Here is a 14,732-nt window from a genome sequence, read left to right as displayed (position 1 = left end):
ACCTGTATACAGGAAATTCTACAAATCTTTCACCAAGTCCACAATTAGAGATCAATATAACCTCCAAACTAGATTCTGGGAAAACTTTGTACTACCTTCAGATTTTAAAATAAATACTTAAAAATACAGAGACATGAACTCAGCACATAATTTCTGGAAAAAATATCTATTGAGCTAGATAAGGCTTTTCATATGAAGGAAATATACATTTTAAAGAGAAAAAAGTGTAAATGATAATTTTTCACAGTCTTGAGTTTCTTTCATAATGGTACAGCTTCAGGAGAGGAGGGATAGAAGAGGAGCTAGGGACAGGAGGAGGTAATTCATGAAATTCATTCAGAGCTGTCAGCCACACCATCTACAAGAAAGGGAATGTTGATCCAGGAAGGTCAGCAGGAAACAGTGAGGTATAACAACTGGAGAAAGAAATTTAACTGAATAAAAGGGTAGGTTAAAAGATTTTTGAACTGCACAAAGTAAGGAGGAAGAACATATAAGTAGAACAAATAAAAAAAGAATGCATATAAATACCCCAAAATGCTGTCTTGCCAGTGAGAGCAGTATACTGCAATAAACATTCCTACACTCTAAATCTTATGCAACACTTACAGTAAATGATAGTATTTCTGGTTCAAATCTCCCAAAACTCCATTCAAATATGATTAAATTATTTTTACTAAATCTCTACAAGGTAACTCTAGTTTGTACCACTTTACAAATGGATTGACAGACAGTGCGTTGTTCAGTCTCACACAACAACTATGACAGGATGAAACTATCCCAAATCTCTCCATCATCTGTAATATCATCCTTCTTCTACCCTTTTCCAACATTTTCTGAAGACTGGCACTATCATCAAGACCAACCACAGAATATTCTGTTTTCATTATGTGCCCTTAGCTGTACCACTAGGTATAAAAACAGTCATACAATCCACTTCTTTTGGAATTAAAGACTTACTGAAAAAATGAATTTATGGGTGGGCAACTGAAGCTTGGCAGTATTGAAAATAGATGCAAATAAATTCTGCCAGTTTTACTATGCATAAGCCAAATGGAAACCCAACACCCCAGCTCACATTCATGGCAAAACTTAAGTCAACTCAGTCAACAGCAGAAATAATTGCTTAGAACAGTTCATAGACACTGATCTTTGGCAGCCACCTTCAAACCCTTCCTCTCACAGCAAACCTGTTTACTTGCTGAATCGAAGAGGAGGATTCAAAGCTTTTGACGTTAAGCATTTCAAAATGACTATAAATGATGCATTCTGTAACCACTGAGTGAAACAGTTCTGAGATTGACAATTCAAGCATTTCACAAGTTAAGAAGTAAAAAAATTTGTTCCAATTTGGGGAGCCAAAGAGCAGTTAATACATAGAAATATATGAATACAGGAAAAACCTCAGTATGAATAAGCAGTAAGCAAACTAGCAGGCAGTTTTCTAGGAAACTCAGATCTTGCATTTGATGGATCATTGATTCTTAATATTTCTCCATAATTCAGTACTTACTAATAAATGAACAGCAAAGCCTCATCTATTACTATTAGAATTGGATAGTGGCACAATAGGCTGACACATGTATCCACCTACACAAGCACATGGATTTTTCCACCACGCACTGAGCAGGGTGCAGTGATCAGCTGTTGCTTGGAAAGGAGCTGATACTGCACTGCAGTGCAGCAACTAAAAGCTGCCACTGTCATGTTTTGAAGCTGTTACTTGTGAGGGTAAGGATGAATAGAGATATGCTACAGCTCTCTCAAACCCACTCTGGGATTCGGATAAATTTTCCTACCTACCTCTCTTGAATGGGAAAATAAATAAATACTAATGAAAAAAATGTGCACAGATTTTAAGAGGCAAAATATCATTTCTCTCTGCTGAGAGAATAACACACTACTTTCAGAAGAATGTTTCTTCATATTAATTTACTCTTCAAAACTGAGACTAAGGAAAGCACTGCTGCTGCTCAGTGTAGAACTAAAGCTAACTAACAAGTGATTCACTATTTTAAGAATCTCTCAGATTCTCACATTTTTCTCAGTATTATTCCCATTTTGAAAAAAAACTTCAAACCAAGGCTTCCTCTTAACAAGCAAATTGTAGGAGCTACATAAGCATTGGAAAGCTGGGAAAAAAAGCATGGCTCAAAGAAGATAAGCACTCTGGCTTGAAAATCAACTTTAAGTTATCAGTTTGTATATAAAGGACAGAGCCTTTACATACCAGTTTCTTCTTTGCACAAGGCTACAATCAATTATCTATTTTAGGACAGTATATCCTGTTCTATTTGTCTCTTGAGATTCAAAAATGGAAGTCACACTAAGAATCTTAAGGGTTAATCAGAATAATTCTTTTAGATCCAGGACAACTATTTCAGTATACTATACTTAAGGAAAATAAAAATACTATTTCAAGAACACCTCAAAAAGACATACATTGACACTTACTCCCTAAAAGACTGTCCCTAACTCATGACTTTTTTTTTTACAGAAGATAAAATTATTCTAAGAGAAGGGTTAATCTACCTCACAGCTTTTTTTATCTCTGCTCATCTTGTCTATCACTATGTATGCACAATATCTTCCGGTTGAAAAAATCAAATTTTAATGCACTCTAACATGCACATATGTGGCTTCTCCACAAGAGACTCCACCAACCCACCGTTCACCATTAAGTTCTGACAAATGCCACTCATCTCCTATTGCTGACCTGACTCTTTGCCATCCTGTATTAGGGCTATTAATTAGAGCTACCGTATAATTAAGTAATAAAGAAAAACCTGTGGATCTTATATAAAGATGGAAGCTCATGTGGCATGAAGAGACAGGCAGGCTGTGCTCAGCCGCATCTGAAGCTACTGCTTTTATTTAGAGCTCTTTCCAGTTCCACACATCTCGAAAAAGCATGAGAACTTCTGCTTGTCAGTGCTATTGCAAATTCCCTACACGCACACACATGCAACAAATCCTGATTCAGTAACAACAGCCGGTACCTCAGCCATCCCCACGTACTCACTGCCTTCATTGCTTCAGCAGCATAGAATTGCTATCCACCCTCTTTCATCCTGTACCTCTATCACTGACCTCAGTTCCTCCCTTGCTCATACCTAAATCCATGTCCTGTCAGCAACTCACGCATTGCTGCTCCCACTTGCCATGAACCTTTTATAAGGATTTCAGTATTCCTTGCAGTTCCCATCTTCTATTTCATGTTTCTTAGGCTGCAAAGAGTGCTTACAGGCAGCTCATATACTCAGGTTCAGCAGGAAAATAACCTGCTGCCATAAATTAAAACTACTCAGCTATTTCCACCGTAAAGATCTCGTATTTGGAGAGAATGGTAAGACAGACCATGACACCTGGAACAAATAATCCGAAATGTCTTGGAGATATAAACCTGACTATCTGAAGCATTGGGATGTTTTGCTTGAAGATATAGATTCATCCTTGCTGAAATCAATGTGGCTGACTCTTTACAAAACCACTTTTAAAATAAAGAGTAGACCAGTAACAACAACTTCTGTTAGTCCTAGTAAAGGCCCACAAACTGTGTCCTGAGCTGAAAGCCACCAGAAGGTAGGAAGGCTGGGCAAGGAAACACATGAAAATAAACCCAAACAGGTTGCAGAACTGAAGAGGTGGGGATTCTCATCATGAACATCACAATTCGCTCAGCAAAAACCTCATGACAGTGACTGTACAGCTGTACTGACTGTGGGCTAGGAGAAGCCATAAACCATCAACCTGGAAACCCAAAAGGAGCCTTGAAGGGTGAGCCCAGGACCAGAGAGAAGACACGAGGGTGGCTTTTCTCGAGAACCATCTTTATAAAGACTTTAAGGCTGTTGTTAATGAGCATGGTTTTGTTCGTCACCTCTTCAAGCTCATTGAAAGACTAAAATAAAACAAGAAAGGTTCCAGCTCCTTCAAGGGCTTGACACTCATCAAATTTACCTTTGGAATTCCTGCAACACTGAAAGGCTGATATCACAAATATCAATTGCTTGATACTCCATAGATTCATAGTTTATTCATATAAGCATGCCAGGGATGAAAGGAGACTTTGAATCATGTAGCATTCCACACATTCTCACAGAGCTATGAATGACCATGAGAGATGGTAGGCAATGGATAATTGGGACCATGGTAACTACCGAGTCCAAATGAGGACATTTACTTGTTTCAAGCCATCAGGCTGAATCTAGACTTTACCCATATATATGCCTCCCCTGTATAATATAAAGCACATGAGCCAGCTTGAAAGTGACAAGCAAAATGCTGAGTCTGGTGACTCTGGGTTGCAGAACTTCAGAAAACTGAAAGGATATGCAAAATCTGATGGACTCGAATTCATCCTTCAGCAAGATGCAGGTGGAAGTAAGTTTCAGTGTATAAACTCTACTAGGAAAATGATGGGAACTAAGACAGTACTTTGATCTTGTATCACCATACTGCACACTGGAAATTCCACTGAAAATACCACTGAAGATGCAGTCTCCTCTACCATACAAACTCCAGGGAAGGAAAAAGAAATTTTGCCTTCTACAGTGCAAATGATTTCCATGTTCACTTAACACTATTATTTTTTTGTCTTCCTTGAAGTGCTGAATATATTCTTTTGATTGCAAAGCTCTGTCTCCAACATTGATTTAGAATATATAGAAAATCACTTGTGAAGCCAGACAAGGTAAAGTGTACCTTTACACAAATCTTAAAAATAAAGCAGCTTGATACACCATGTCATGAACACAAAAAACTACCAAAGTTCAGAGTTTTTCACAGATGGGATTGTACCTTGAACTCGTCATTGATATTAAAATAAACATTAATGAACAGAAATTACTTCCCCATAGTGAGTGGGGCTTTCCTGGCAGTCATAGACTATTGTTGAAGGGCACAGTCACTGCCAGGGACAGCAGCTGTACTGTGCCAGTGCTGTGCTCAATTTCATCATTTTTTACTTCATTGTGTTGCTTGTTTTCACACTTCTAAAGGTGTCTTTCTATGCCAGTTACTTTCATAATAAAAGCCTGACTGTGATCAAAATGTTGAGGCAATTTCTTCATGAATTGCTCACAGTGGGCATAGCTTGACATCTGATACATTTTAGAGGTTGCCTCAGAACAAAGAGAATACATTTTGGGACTTAGCTTCCCATTCAACTTCCTCTACGTGATAGTAGAAGATGAGTGCAGGAAATGTGGACAAAAAAAAAAAAGATTCAGGAAAAGAGGTACCTCTTTCCCAAGAAATGCTGATTTAGTCAGAAAGATAAGTACTCTTATCCCAAAGAAATTTCAAAAGTTTAAAGTAAAAAAGCTCAAAATCTCCTTGACCTTTTTGCTTAAAATATCTGAAGGTTTTTAGATATTGAGAAAAAGCAAGTATAATTTTAAAAATTGCTGCTATTAACACTACAGAACTCAACACATTTTCCGTCATACAAAGATGCATATCCTCATGTGGATTAGAAATGCTAAGGAAAAATGGCAGGTTGAGGTTCGCAGTGATACACAGAAGAGAAAGCACCACCCAGCAGGTCATTATATAAAAGCATAGCCCAGAAATACCTGGGGAATATTTTTTTATTAAAGCAAATAGATGTTTTAGTCCACGTTCACAAGCAATATCAAAGACAGACACCAGAACGTGTGCCAAATACTACGCAAACCCCTACGAGTTCTGTGATTTATCACATTAAAAACAACATATGCTTTATACAGTAACAAGTAACTGACTTCACCTTACATTTGTAACATTTTTATTACACTTTGGTCCAATAATCCATCTGTGATCCTTCTTATGCCTTGACTACTAGAGTATTCTACCGCAATGCCTTAGAAATTTGCCTTTTTAAATTAACTTATAACTAAGGAAGATTACTCAAACTCTCACTTAGGAAAAAAAATCCATGAAAGAAAAATGAAGGGAGAGAAGCTAGTAAGTTTTCTCGTTATAATTTACTGAAATTAAAAAAAATTAAAAAACAAACAAACAAAAACAAAACCAAAAAAGCCAAAACAAAACAAAAACCCAACCAAAAAAAAAAAAAAAACAACCAAAAAACACCTATAGGAAAAAAAAAACCAAAACACTAGAAACTATGTAAAAATGTAAATATTAATTTTCTTTCATTCAATATATTCAATATGTGTATGCATATACATATATATAATATACCTGCACACACGAATGGGTAAGAGATTAGATAAAAAACTGAGCTACATTATACTGTAAAAACAGAAATAACTTTTTCTTAAAAGACTAACTGTAAATTTACCCCTACACTTTCTTCCTTATGTTACCCAGTTGTGTTTCCATGGTTACTCAATTTTAAAAATCACTGAGTCTTACCAGAACATGAATAATGATAATATTCCTTTATCAATACATTTTATTAAAAGATCAACCAGGATAGATTTCTACGATGTACAAAGTAATTGCCCCCTTTTTGTTTGTTTTTTTTTAAATTATTATTTAAATTCTACATTAGGCACACATCTAAATGAAGTAAACAAATGGAAAAGAATGTCACAGAAATATTGTGATTAAAATTGCTTTTGAGCTTTAATTCCAAGCTTAAAGAATAAATTTCTCAATTTCTATTCAATGATGTGTATATTTATTAAAAATGTTTTTGTTGGTTTCCAGCACTGACATTCAAAAGGGAAAGGAAAGGGAAGGAAAAGTGCTTAATATTTGATAAAAGTATAGCTTTGTAGGTTACAGAAAGTAGTCTAAGCAAGTACTCTTGATTGAAAGTTGATGTTGGAGACAAGTTATTATATTAATGCTTTTTCTAAATAGATCACAACAACAAATCTTTATTTGTTCAAGTTCTTCGCTGAAATCAGTGTGTTGTAGCATGTACACAGAAATCTGTCTGCTAATCTGGGTTATCATGATACAGACACATAGAGAGAATCCTTTTCTTCTGAGCCACCATTTTCAAAGTATAACTCATTAAAAAATTCCTTCCGTCTTGACGGGTAATAGGGGTAAAGAAAGACGGAGGGGGTACAGAATCATTGTTTTAAGCAGATAAAAGACTAGGTAAGTGCATCTTCCTTTTTATTTTTGTTTGCCCCAAAGGTATCACCTATATCAGTGCAGTTATTTACCCATTTTTTGAAGGCATCAGAAAATACCTTTTCAATGTGGTGTTTCAGTGTAAGCCATCTACACTTTCCCTTTAAAGAGACAGGCTTATTTACAACTTCAGTGACTGCCACAATTTTTGAAATGAGCGGTTTAGCAACTACAACAGTCAGTTCCTTCACAACTCTGGGATGCATCTCACTGGATCCCATGGATTACACACATTCAAGGTGGATTCAAATGTGATCTTCCTCTACAATGGGGGGAACTTCATCCCCCCAGTACCTGCCCTGAGGTTCAGGCTCTGGAGAGATGTGGAAAAAGAGATCACCATACAAAACTGAGACACACACACACACACACACAAAAAAAAAAAAAAAAAAACACCTACTAGAAATGCTGTTAATTCCACTCTCTGCTACAAAATAATTCTACATATTACTCTGTGGAAAAAAAAAATCAGAATTCTTATCTCTTCAGCCATATATTAGACTTAGATACTTAATTCTAAAAAAACGATTACCAAGAATGTACTCAAAATCTTGTTCCCAAGCATCCTAAATAACCTGATAAATAAAGGTTCAGTCTGCTAATTCAATTGCAGCAAACTTTTATCACCTCCTTACCACCAGATTCAATTCTCAGTACTTACTCTTATTCTAGTCCCCAAAACTTGTAATACATTTACATAAAAATGCAACATACCCAAAAAAGCTCAAAATCCCACTGAATGAAACATGTTAGAATTTTATCAAACTGAATTTGGGTCAAGCTTATGTCCTTCCATGTAGGACAAAAATACATTCTTAGAGAAAGCAGAAATATATTACTGGATCAAAAGTAAATTGATGCTTCAAGGACTGAAAAGGTTTTCTTGGTTGGTTGGGTTAGGCTTGTTTTTTTTTTTTTTCCCACTTCTGCCAATGTCTTGTCTACATTTTAAAACAAAACCAAAACCAAATTTAAAAAAAACCCAAAACAAAACAAGAAACCAAACAAAAAAACTCAGAACTAAACCAATGAAGAAAAAAAATGAAAAAAAAAACCAACAACAAAACAAAATAACACAAACACAAAAAAATCCCAACCCAAACCCATAAAATCATTTGTTCTTTTCAGTGATGCCAGGGCTGAAAACTGTTTATGAATCAGGACGCTCAGTGACCAGCAAACTGTTCCATGACTGTGAGAGGCAAGAGAGCTCAGCAGTTTCCAAGGCAGCACTACTCTTTAGAGGGATGTATCTCCAAGGCGTTCCAGGATGACTTCTTTCAGCACTATCAGCTGGCAAAACGTAGAATGAAATCAAGACTCTGCTATACTCTGGGAGGTTCATGGGTAGCACAAGGCTCCCATCACTGTGCTGGTTTAACCAAGGGCCACTGTCACCTCCAGTGGCACAGGAGCTGATACTCAGGGAATGCAATGCACTGTCCAGCCTCTCCATGGGACAACTGCCCAGAACATGCATCAGGAACCGAGGACAGAGGAGAAGGAAAGATGTCAAATCACTTACCACTGCTATTGGACAAAACCAGTCCTGGTTCAACGAACACGCTGTCGGGGCCCAGGCCTTGGGGGCTGCTTGGGGGTCTGTGATGGGAGGCTGGGACTGCCCTGGGCTGGACATGGTCAGTTCCAGATGACTCCATGCCACCCACCACAGGGCATAACTGAGCCCCTTGCCCACAAAAGCAGCACCTCTGGGAATTTGTATTTAAGAAAGAGCAAAACCAACAGAAGTGAAGTAGGACAAGGAAAAAAGCATGAGAAACAGACCCCTGCCGGCACCAGGGTCAGTGAAGAAGGAGAGAGAAGAGGTGCTTGAGGCACCAGAGCAGGGATTCCCATGCAGGGCCTAAAAAGGGACTCAGCAGCCCAGGGAAAAGACCACAGTGGAACAAATATCCAGACTGCAGCCCATGGAGGAGCCCCATGCCAGAGCAGGTGGATATCCCTTAAGAAACTGTGGCCCATAGAGAGCCCATGTTGGAACAGGTTTATCCTGAAAGACTGTAAGCTGTGTGGAGGATCCATGCTAGAGCAAGGGAAAAATTTGAGGATGGAACTTGAATTTAAGCATTCAGTTTCTAATTAAAGAAAAAGGTTTATATTTTTTCTTTAAAAAACCATTCTGTTGGCTGTGACTTCAAAACTTTTAGGAAAAATACACTAGACAACCAAAAAACTACGTACAGGAAAACGTGCAATCTCCAAGTAACTTATTGGACCAGCTGTCCTAAATTGGCTTTTTGCCAGAAGGTAAATAAGTAAGGAATTGGAAGCTCTCATAAAATGAACTGCGTTAAAGGAGCTCATAGCAGAGGAAAGGAAGAAAGCAAGAGCTATCAGCAAGTTCAACATAATGGGAAGAGAAAAAGAATTTTGCTTCCACACTTCCACACTAGACAAAGGAAATACATTAATACTATCTAATGGAAGATGTAATAAGGTCAGCTAAAATTCCAACAGGGTATAAAAAGGAGTAAATTTGAAGAAACCAGCAGCTTACCACAAACTTCAAGAGGTCCCTCTAGGAAAACCACATCAAATAATTCATGTTAAAAAAAAAGAAAAAGAAAGAAAGAAAGAAAAATAATTCAGTTTCGTATAATAAATACTCTTATAGGAAAGATAACGCTAAAATAACGCTAAAATCAAGAGGCTGGCCCTCAGGGCTTTTTTTCAAAGTGGTCTTGATATTTTAGAAGGTATGAGAGCCATGATGTGCTCATGACAGATTCATTTTTCCATTAACTCATTTTTTGGTTTGCTTAAAATAATTTCTTTTAAATCACTTAAAGGGAGCTAATGAAACATTTTACTCCTAAGGAGTGTCTTTTAAGGGCAGTTATTTTTTACAGCATAGTTACTGAAATAGCAAGCCAGAATGACTATTAAACCAAGTAACTAAGTTTACAAATTTCTGCACAGACTCATATTTAAATATCAGTGACACCATGACTTTCAAGATTCCATTAAAGGTCTACCCTTCAAAATGCTCTGCAAGCATCACTCTTTCACATCTGGACATGTGTTCTGGTCCTCCTCCCAGAAGTCTAAGACCTCCAAGTACCAATGTAAATGCTTTGATTATTCCGTTACGTCCAGAAAATGGGTTATCAGTGACAAGACCACAGTATAAAACAGGGGGCAAGCAAAATGTTCATCCTTTACCAAAGCACATTGTTTGTTCGAAACTTAAAACGGGGGGTGGGGGGCATGGGGCTGGGGGAGGGAGAGGAGCATATATGAATTAGATGGGAAGAGTACTCACACACTTAAAATGTATCTCAGTATAGTTCAATAATGGGGAGAAAATGACATATAACAAGACATGAGAAAGCACTGACTTTACCATTGTTCATTTCAGAGCAGAAGCATTTTAAAGGTTATTTGAGCCCAAGTGTTATACAGCCTGATCTAAAAGAGATGAAACAGTATCTCAGCAAGGACATTTTGTACAATTGCAGTCCTTGGTGCTTATCCTCCTTGGTCTCTAACTCAGCTGGAGGCTAGCAGAAATAAACTATGCTTTGTAGAGAAATAGTAAATCAAAAATCCCTCATTTTTAAAGGCTTTCTCTCTATGTTATCATTCTTCTGAATTATTGAAACTACAATAAAACTCATTTTGTCAAATAATTGATTTCTATATTTTTTGCATTATACATTCAGCTCAAATACTAAGGCTCATCTAGCCATTTTCTTTTTATGTTTGTTTTTATCGTATATTAGCCCTTTTTAACAGGTGAAATGTTAAATAAACTAAAATACATTCAGTTATAACTGATACTGACTAATCCTTTGATACACAGAAACTCCTTACTGACATCTGACTAGGGGTGATGGGTGTCCCTTCACACTTCCCTAACCACTGAGATTATTCCAAACAGCTCTTGATCTGCTCTCCAAGCAAACAGATGTGGGTGTGACTGCAGACTTAAAGTTCCTGTATTCTCACAGCTATTTGCTGTGCTTATTAACAAGACATGTCAGGCTGCTCATCATGTGTTGACTGGTGAAACAGGTAATAGAAACTATGTGTAAGAGAGCCAAGAACAGCCCTGTTTTCAGTCATGATTAAAGATGCTGGTACTTCACCCTGAGATCATTTTATTCAAATATGATTTTTTCCATGTAGAGAAATCCCAATATTTCATGTTAAATACGACAGGTATACATGTAACTCATTTAAAAGCAAAGCATGTCTGTAACAGTCTATTTTAAACATCTGAGCTTGTGCTTTGTTTATTGTAATGTGCATGTTTTCAACTTGAACTGTTATCAGAAGACTGCAACTCCTAACTCAAGGAAACAAGATTGCTGACAAAATAGGTTTGAAATTTAAGAACTTGCTTAGTTTACCCAAAATGAGAGCCTTAGTATTTACAAATATAAAATCTTATTATTTTCATTTCCTTCAACATCTGCTTGGGCCCCAAGAAAAATACTAAACTATGTGAAATATATCTCTAATAGTAGCAGGTTTTCTCATTTACAGGCAATTTCTTCTCACTGACTTTGAGACAGAGCAAAGTTCTAAGTAAAATATTCTAATTATTAGAATTATGCAAAGATAGCTTACATTTATGAAAATTAAATCATTTAGCAACTTGTATATGGTTAATGAAGCATAATAAATATTAAACTAATGACATTGTAAGTCCACAGAAGATAATATGCCAAAGCAATTCACAGCCATCATTTGCTATAAAGACAAGTCTAAATTTTCACAAGCATAGTCAACTCCCTAAGCAGATATGAGGGATTTATTATTATTATTATTGTTATAGCTAGTAGATGTTTTCCACAAATTTTTAATTTTGTTACAAAGCAACGTTTAGACACCCCATGAAGAGCTAGACATATGAAAGGAAAACTCTAAGATTAATAAAATTTATTATAAAATTTGATGATAAAATCAGATCAAAAGATCTGTTTACAGAAGATTATGAACAAAATGAGAATGTTTGCAGAAAGCATATTAGTCAGCTTTTAATTCTCCTTTCAGTCTTTTGGTGATGCTAAGGCATTTTCAACTGAAATTAATAATGTGTTTTATCAGGTTTGGGTATTATTTTATACACATCAGGAACCTGTCTACTATAAATTAAGTATTTCAGTGTGAACTCAAAAACTAGAAGCTTTCCTTCCTCTTTACTCCCCTCCTCAAAGCCAGTAAGAATCAAGTCTTGAACTATCAGCCAGAAGACACAGTGATGTTCCACCACCTAGGGGAGCAGATCCCTTGTTTTTGCTATCTGCCAAAGGACACAGAAACTCTGCACCAAGCAGGAAACAGAACACCCACCCCAAATTCAAGGCACTGTGCTCCTGTCAGTGCAGAAACTGGATCTTTGCTCCTTGTGAGCAAGCAGCAGAAGTCATGTCCTCTGAGAATCTATGCCCTTCCTAGCAGCAAGAGGACAGTGTGCAGCTCTGGCAGCATCACAGCAGCCCTGGCTGCCTCTGAAGGGCCCAGGTCCAGCCCCAGCCCAGCAATTGAGCAGAGCAGCTTCCAGCCTGGAAGGGACAGGTCTGCAGAAGCTGAAGAGCAGGAGAGGGAGCCAGAGCCCTCCTGGCCCAGCGGAAACAGCCTCCAGGCGTGCTTGGAGTAATCAGATCAGGCAATTCCTTGTCAGTGAAATGTTAGTGTTCATGGGGTAAAATTCATGACAGCCTCACAATTTTAATAAAGTTGGCACATGCTTAAAGTCCTGATCTGGGAAATGTCACTTGTCTTCCAACTCAGGTTATGAGACCAATAATGCAGCTCATGTTAGATACTAATGTTCCTCCGTGCACTCTGCATCCAATTAGTCACATAATAATAGAAAAATCAAGTAATCTTCTCTTTTGCCATAGATCATCACACAGCAAGAAAAATTGATATATAAGATGTATCCTCATATCGAAAGGTTTTCAGAATGAATAAAGCTTGGAAAACAAAATGCAAAAAACTTTTCAGTAAGAAGATGACTAAAGAAAAACTCAGAAATATGTCTTATTTTTACATAGGTATAAAAATACAGGTATAAAGATATAATATTTTTGTAAATTACTGTATGTGTATATATATTAATTCTATAGCTTATAATTATATGATTGATTGATGATTATATAGTTTATCATAATTATAATTTTTGGGTTTATATATATGTGATTTTCAATGACTGTGCATCTGTTCCAAAAAAAAAAAGTATCCCCTTTCTGGAATTCTGACATCTTATTAAAAGTTTGTGTTACATCGATATTTTATTTTTTTAAGAATTATTAAATAACTCTTCCCAAATATGTTGACTAGACAGGAAGCTACCTTGACAAGAGTTACTGTGCCAGATCTCCCTTTGAATCACTCAGTGGCAGACCTAGCATCATTCCTTTGGTAATCACATTCTCCAATCTAGAAAGGAACCTTACCACAACATCCAGTTATTAGAACAGGATGCATGCCAAATTAGTTCAGCCCAGGTCCTGAAAGATACATGAATACATGCACATGCACACATGTATTCCCACAGACTATAATATGTGTACTCCCTTCTAACACACAGAATCAGTTCAGACATCTCTACATACTACACAAAGCTTCGCTTTAGGTTATACTCACTTTTTTTCAAATCAGTCAGAAAAGCAGAAATTAATGAAATTCCTTCATGATCACTGAAATTTGTATACAAGCTCTAGAATCCCTGTGACGAGGGGGACCTTGTTCCAACAAATGTTTTCTATCACTGCATTTGAGTACCAAGACTGTGCTTTGTAAACACTGCACTGATGTCTATGACTCAGAAGGAACCACTGTGTCCAAGGGACAAACGTTGCAGTCAGAACCCAAACAATCTACTGAATTCAAGGTTGATTTTGACCCAAGTAATTGTGTCCTTGTATGTTTATTTCCTTCTCTTGTCTTGGGCAGGGGAATAAAATGGCTGAAACTGTTGATAGAAGTAGACCCTGGAGAAATTATTTCCTCGATAGTAAAGCTCCTTTCATGCATGATAATCTTTGGCTTTTAGGAGCAGATTGTGAATCTTAGGAGATTGTGAATGTGAATTTTAGGAGCAGACTGACAGATTTTCTACAGTACCAAAAGTCTGTTGGATGCAGAAGATCTATGATGGGATGCAGCCAGGAAGTATTTTCTGTCCCAGGCTTAGAGAATACAAGGCCTAAACAAGGAAATGCTTTTACTTGTCACAATCAGGAACAACATGCAGTCATAACACAACTAGGGAGACAGCCAGAGTATGCTGTGATCCAGCTACTTCCCTGGCATCTCCTTTACAGGAATAGGAAACCAGGACTAGCATTGACCAACTATAATTCTACTGCCATTAGAGAAATTAAATTAGGGAGCTGCCCTGCATGGCTCATCTTCTCTGAATGGGAGATGTTCCAGTGGGAATTTTCATTCTCACTGCTAATCCTGGGATGAACTGACTGAAACAGCTTCCCCAAATGTCTTGCATTATACACTCCAGTGTTCTTTAGAAGTACAGATACAAGCACTTCAGAATGGAAAAAAAAAGAGTCATCTCATGTAGATTTGCAGTGGCAACCTCTTGAGCTAAAAAATATGAATGCCACTCTCTGGCACCAGACATACAAAGTCAGGCTGGCTCT

General features: G+C 37.1%; 1 protein-coding gene across 10 annotated transcripts in view; it reads right to left on the bottom strand.

Annotated features, from left to right (window-relative positions):
• TAFA5 (TAFA chemokine like family member 5) overlaps positions 1-14,732 on the bottom strand; it is a 470,404-nt gene that overhangs the window by 302,608 nt on the left and 153,064 nt on the right. For 8 of the 10 annotated variants that reach the window (XR_005258978.1, XR_005258979.1, XR_005258981.1 and 5 more), the window contains exon 2: positions 9,617-9,637. The exons of the other annotated variants lie outside the window; for them this stretch is intronic. Coding sequence is in view for 4 of the 8 variants with exons in the window: in XM_038154225.1 (XP_038010153.1) it covers positions 9,617-9,637 (21 nt within the window). In the remaining 4 variants the exon portion in view is untranslated. The remainder of the gene's footprint in view (positions 1-9,616; positions 9,638-14,732) is intronic. 10 annotated transcript variants of the gene reach the window in all.

This window comes from Motacilla alba, chromosome 1A (genome assembly GCF_015832195.1).
Source record: "Motacilla alba alba isolate MOTALB_02 chromosome 1A, Motacilla_alba_V1.0_pri, whole genome shotgun sequence".
NCBI classification, from domain to species: Eukaryota; Metazoa; Chordata; class Aves; order Passeriformes; family Motacillidae; genus Motacilla; species Motacilla alba.
Note: the sequence above shows the minus strand (reverse complement) of the source record. Positions and strands in the feature narration are given on the sequence as shown.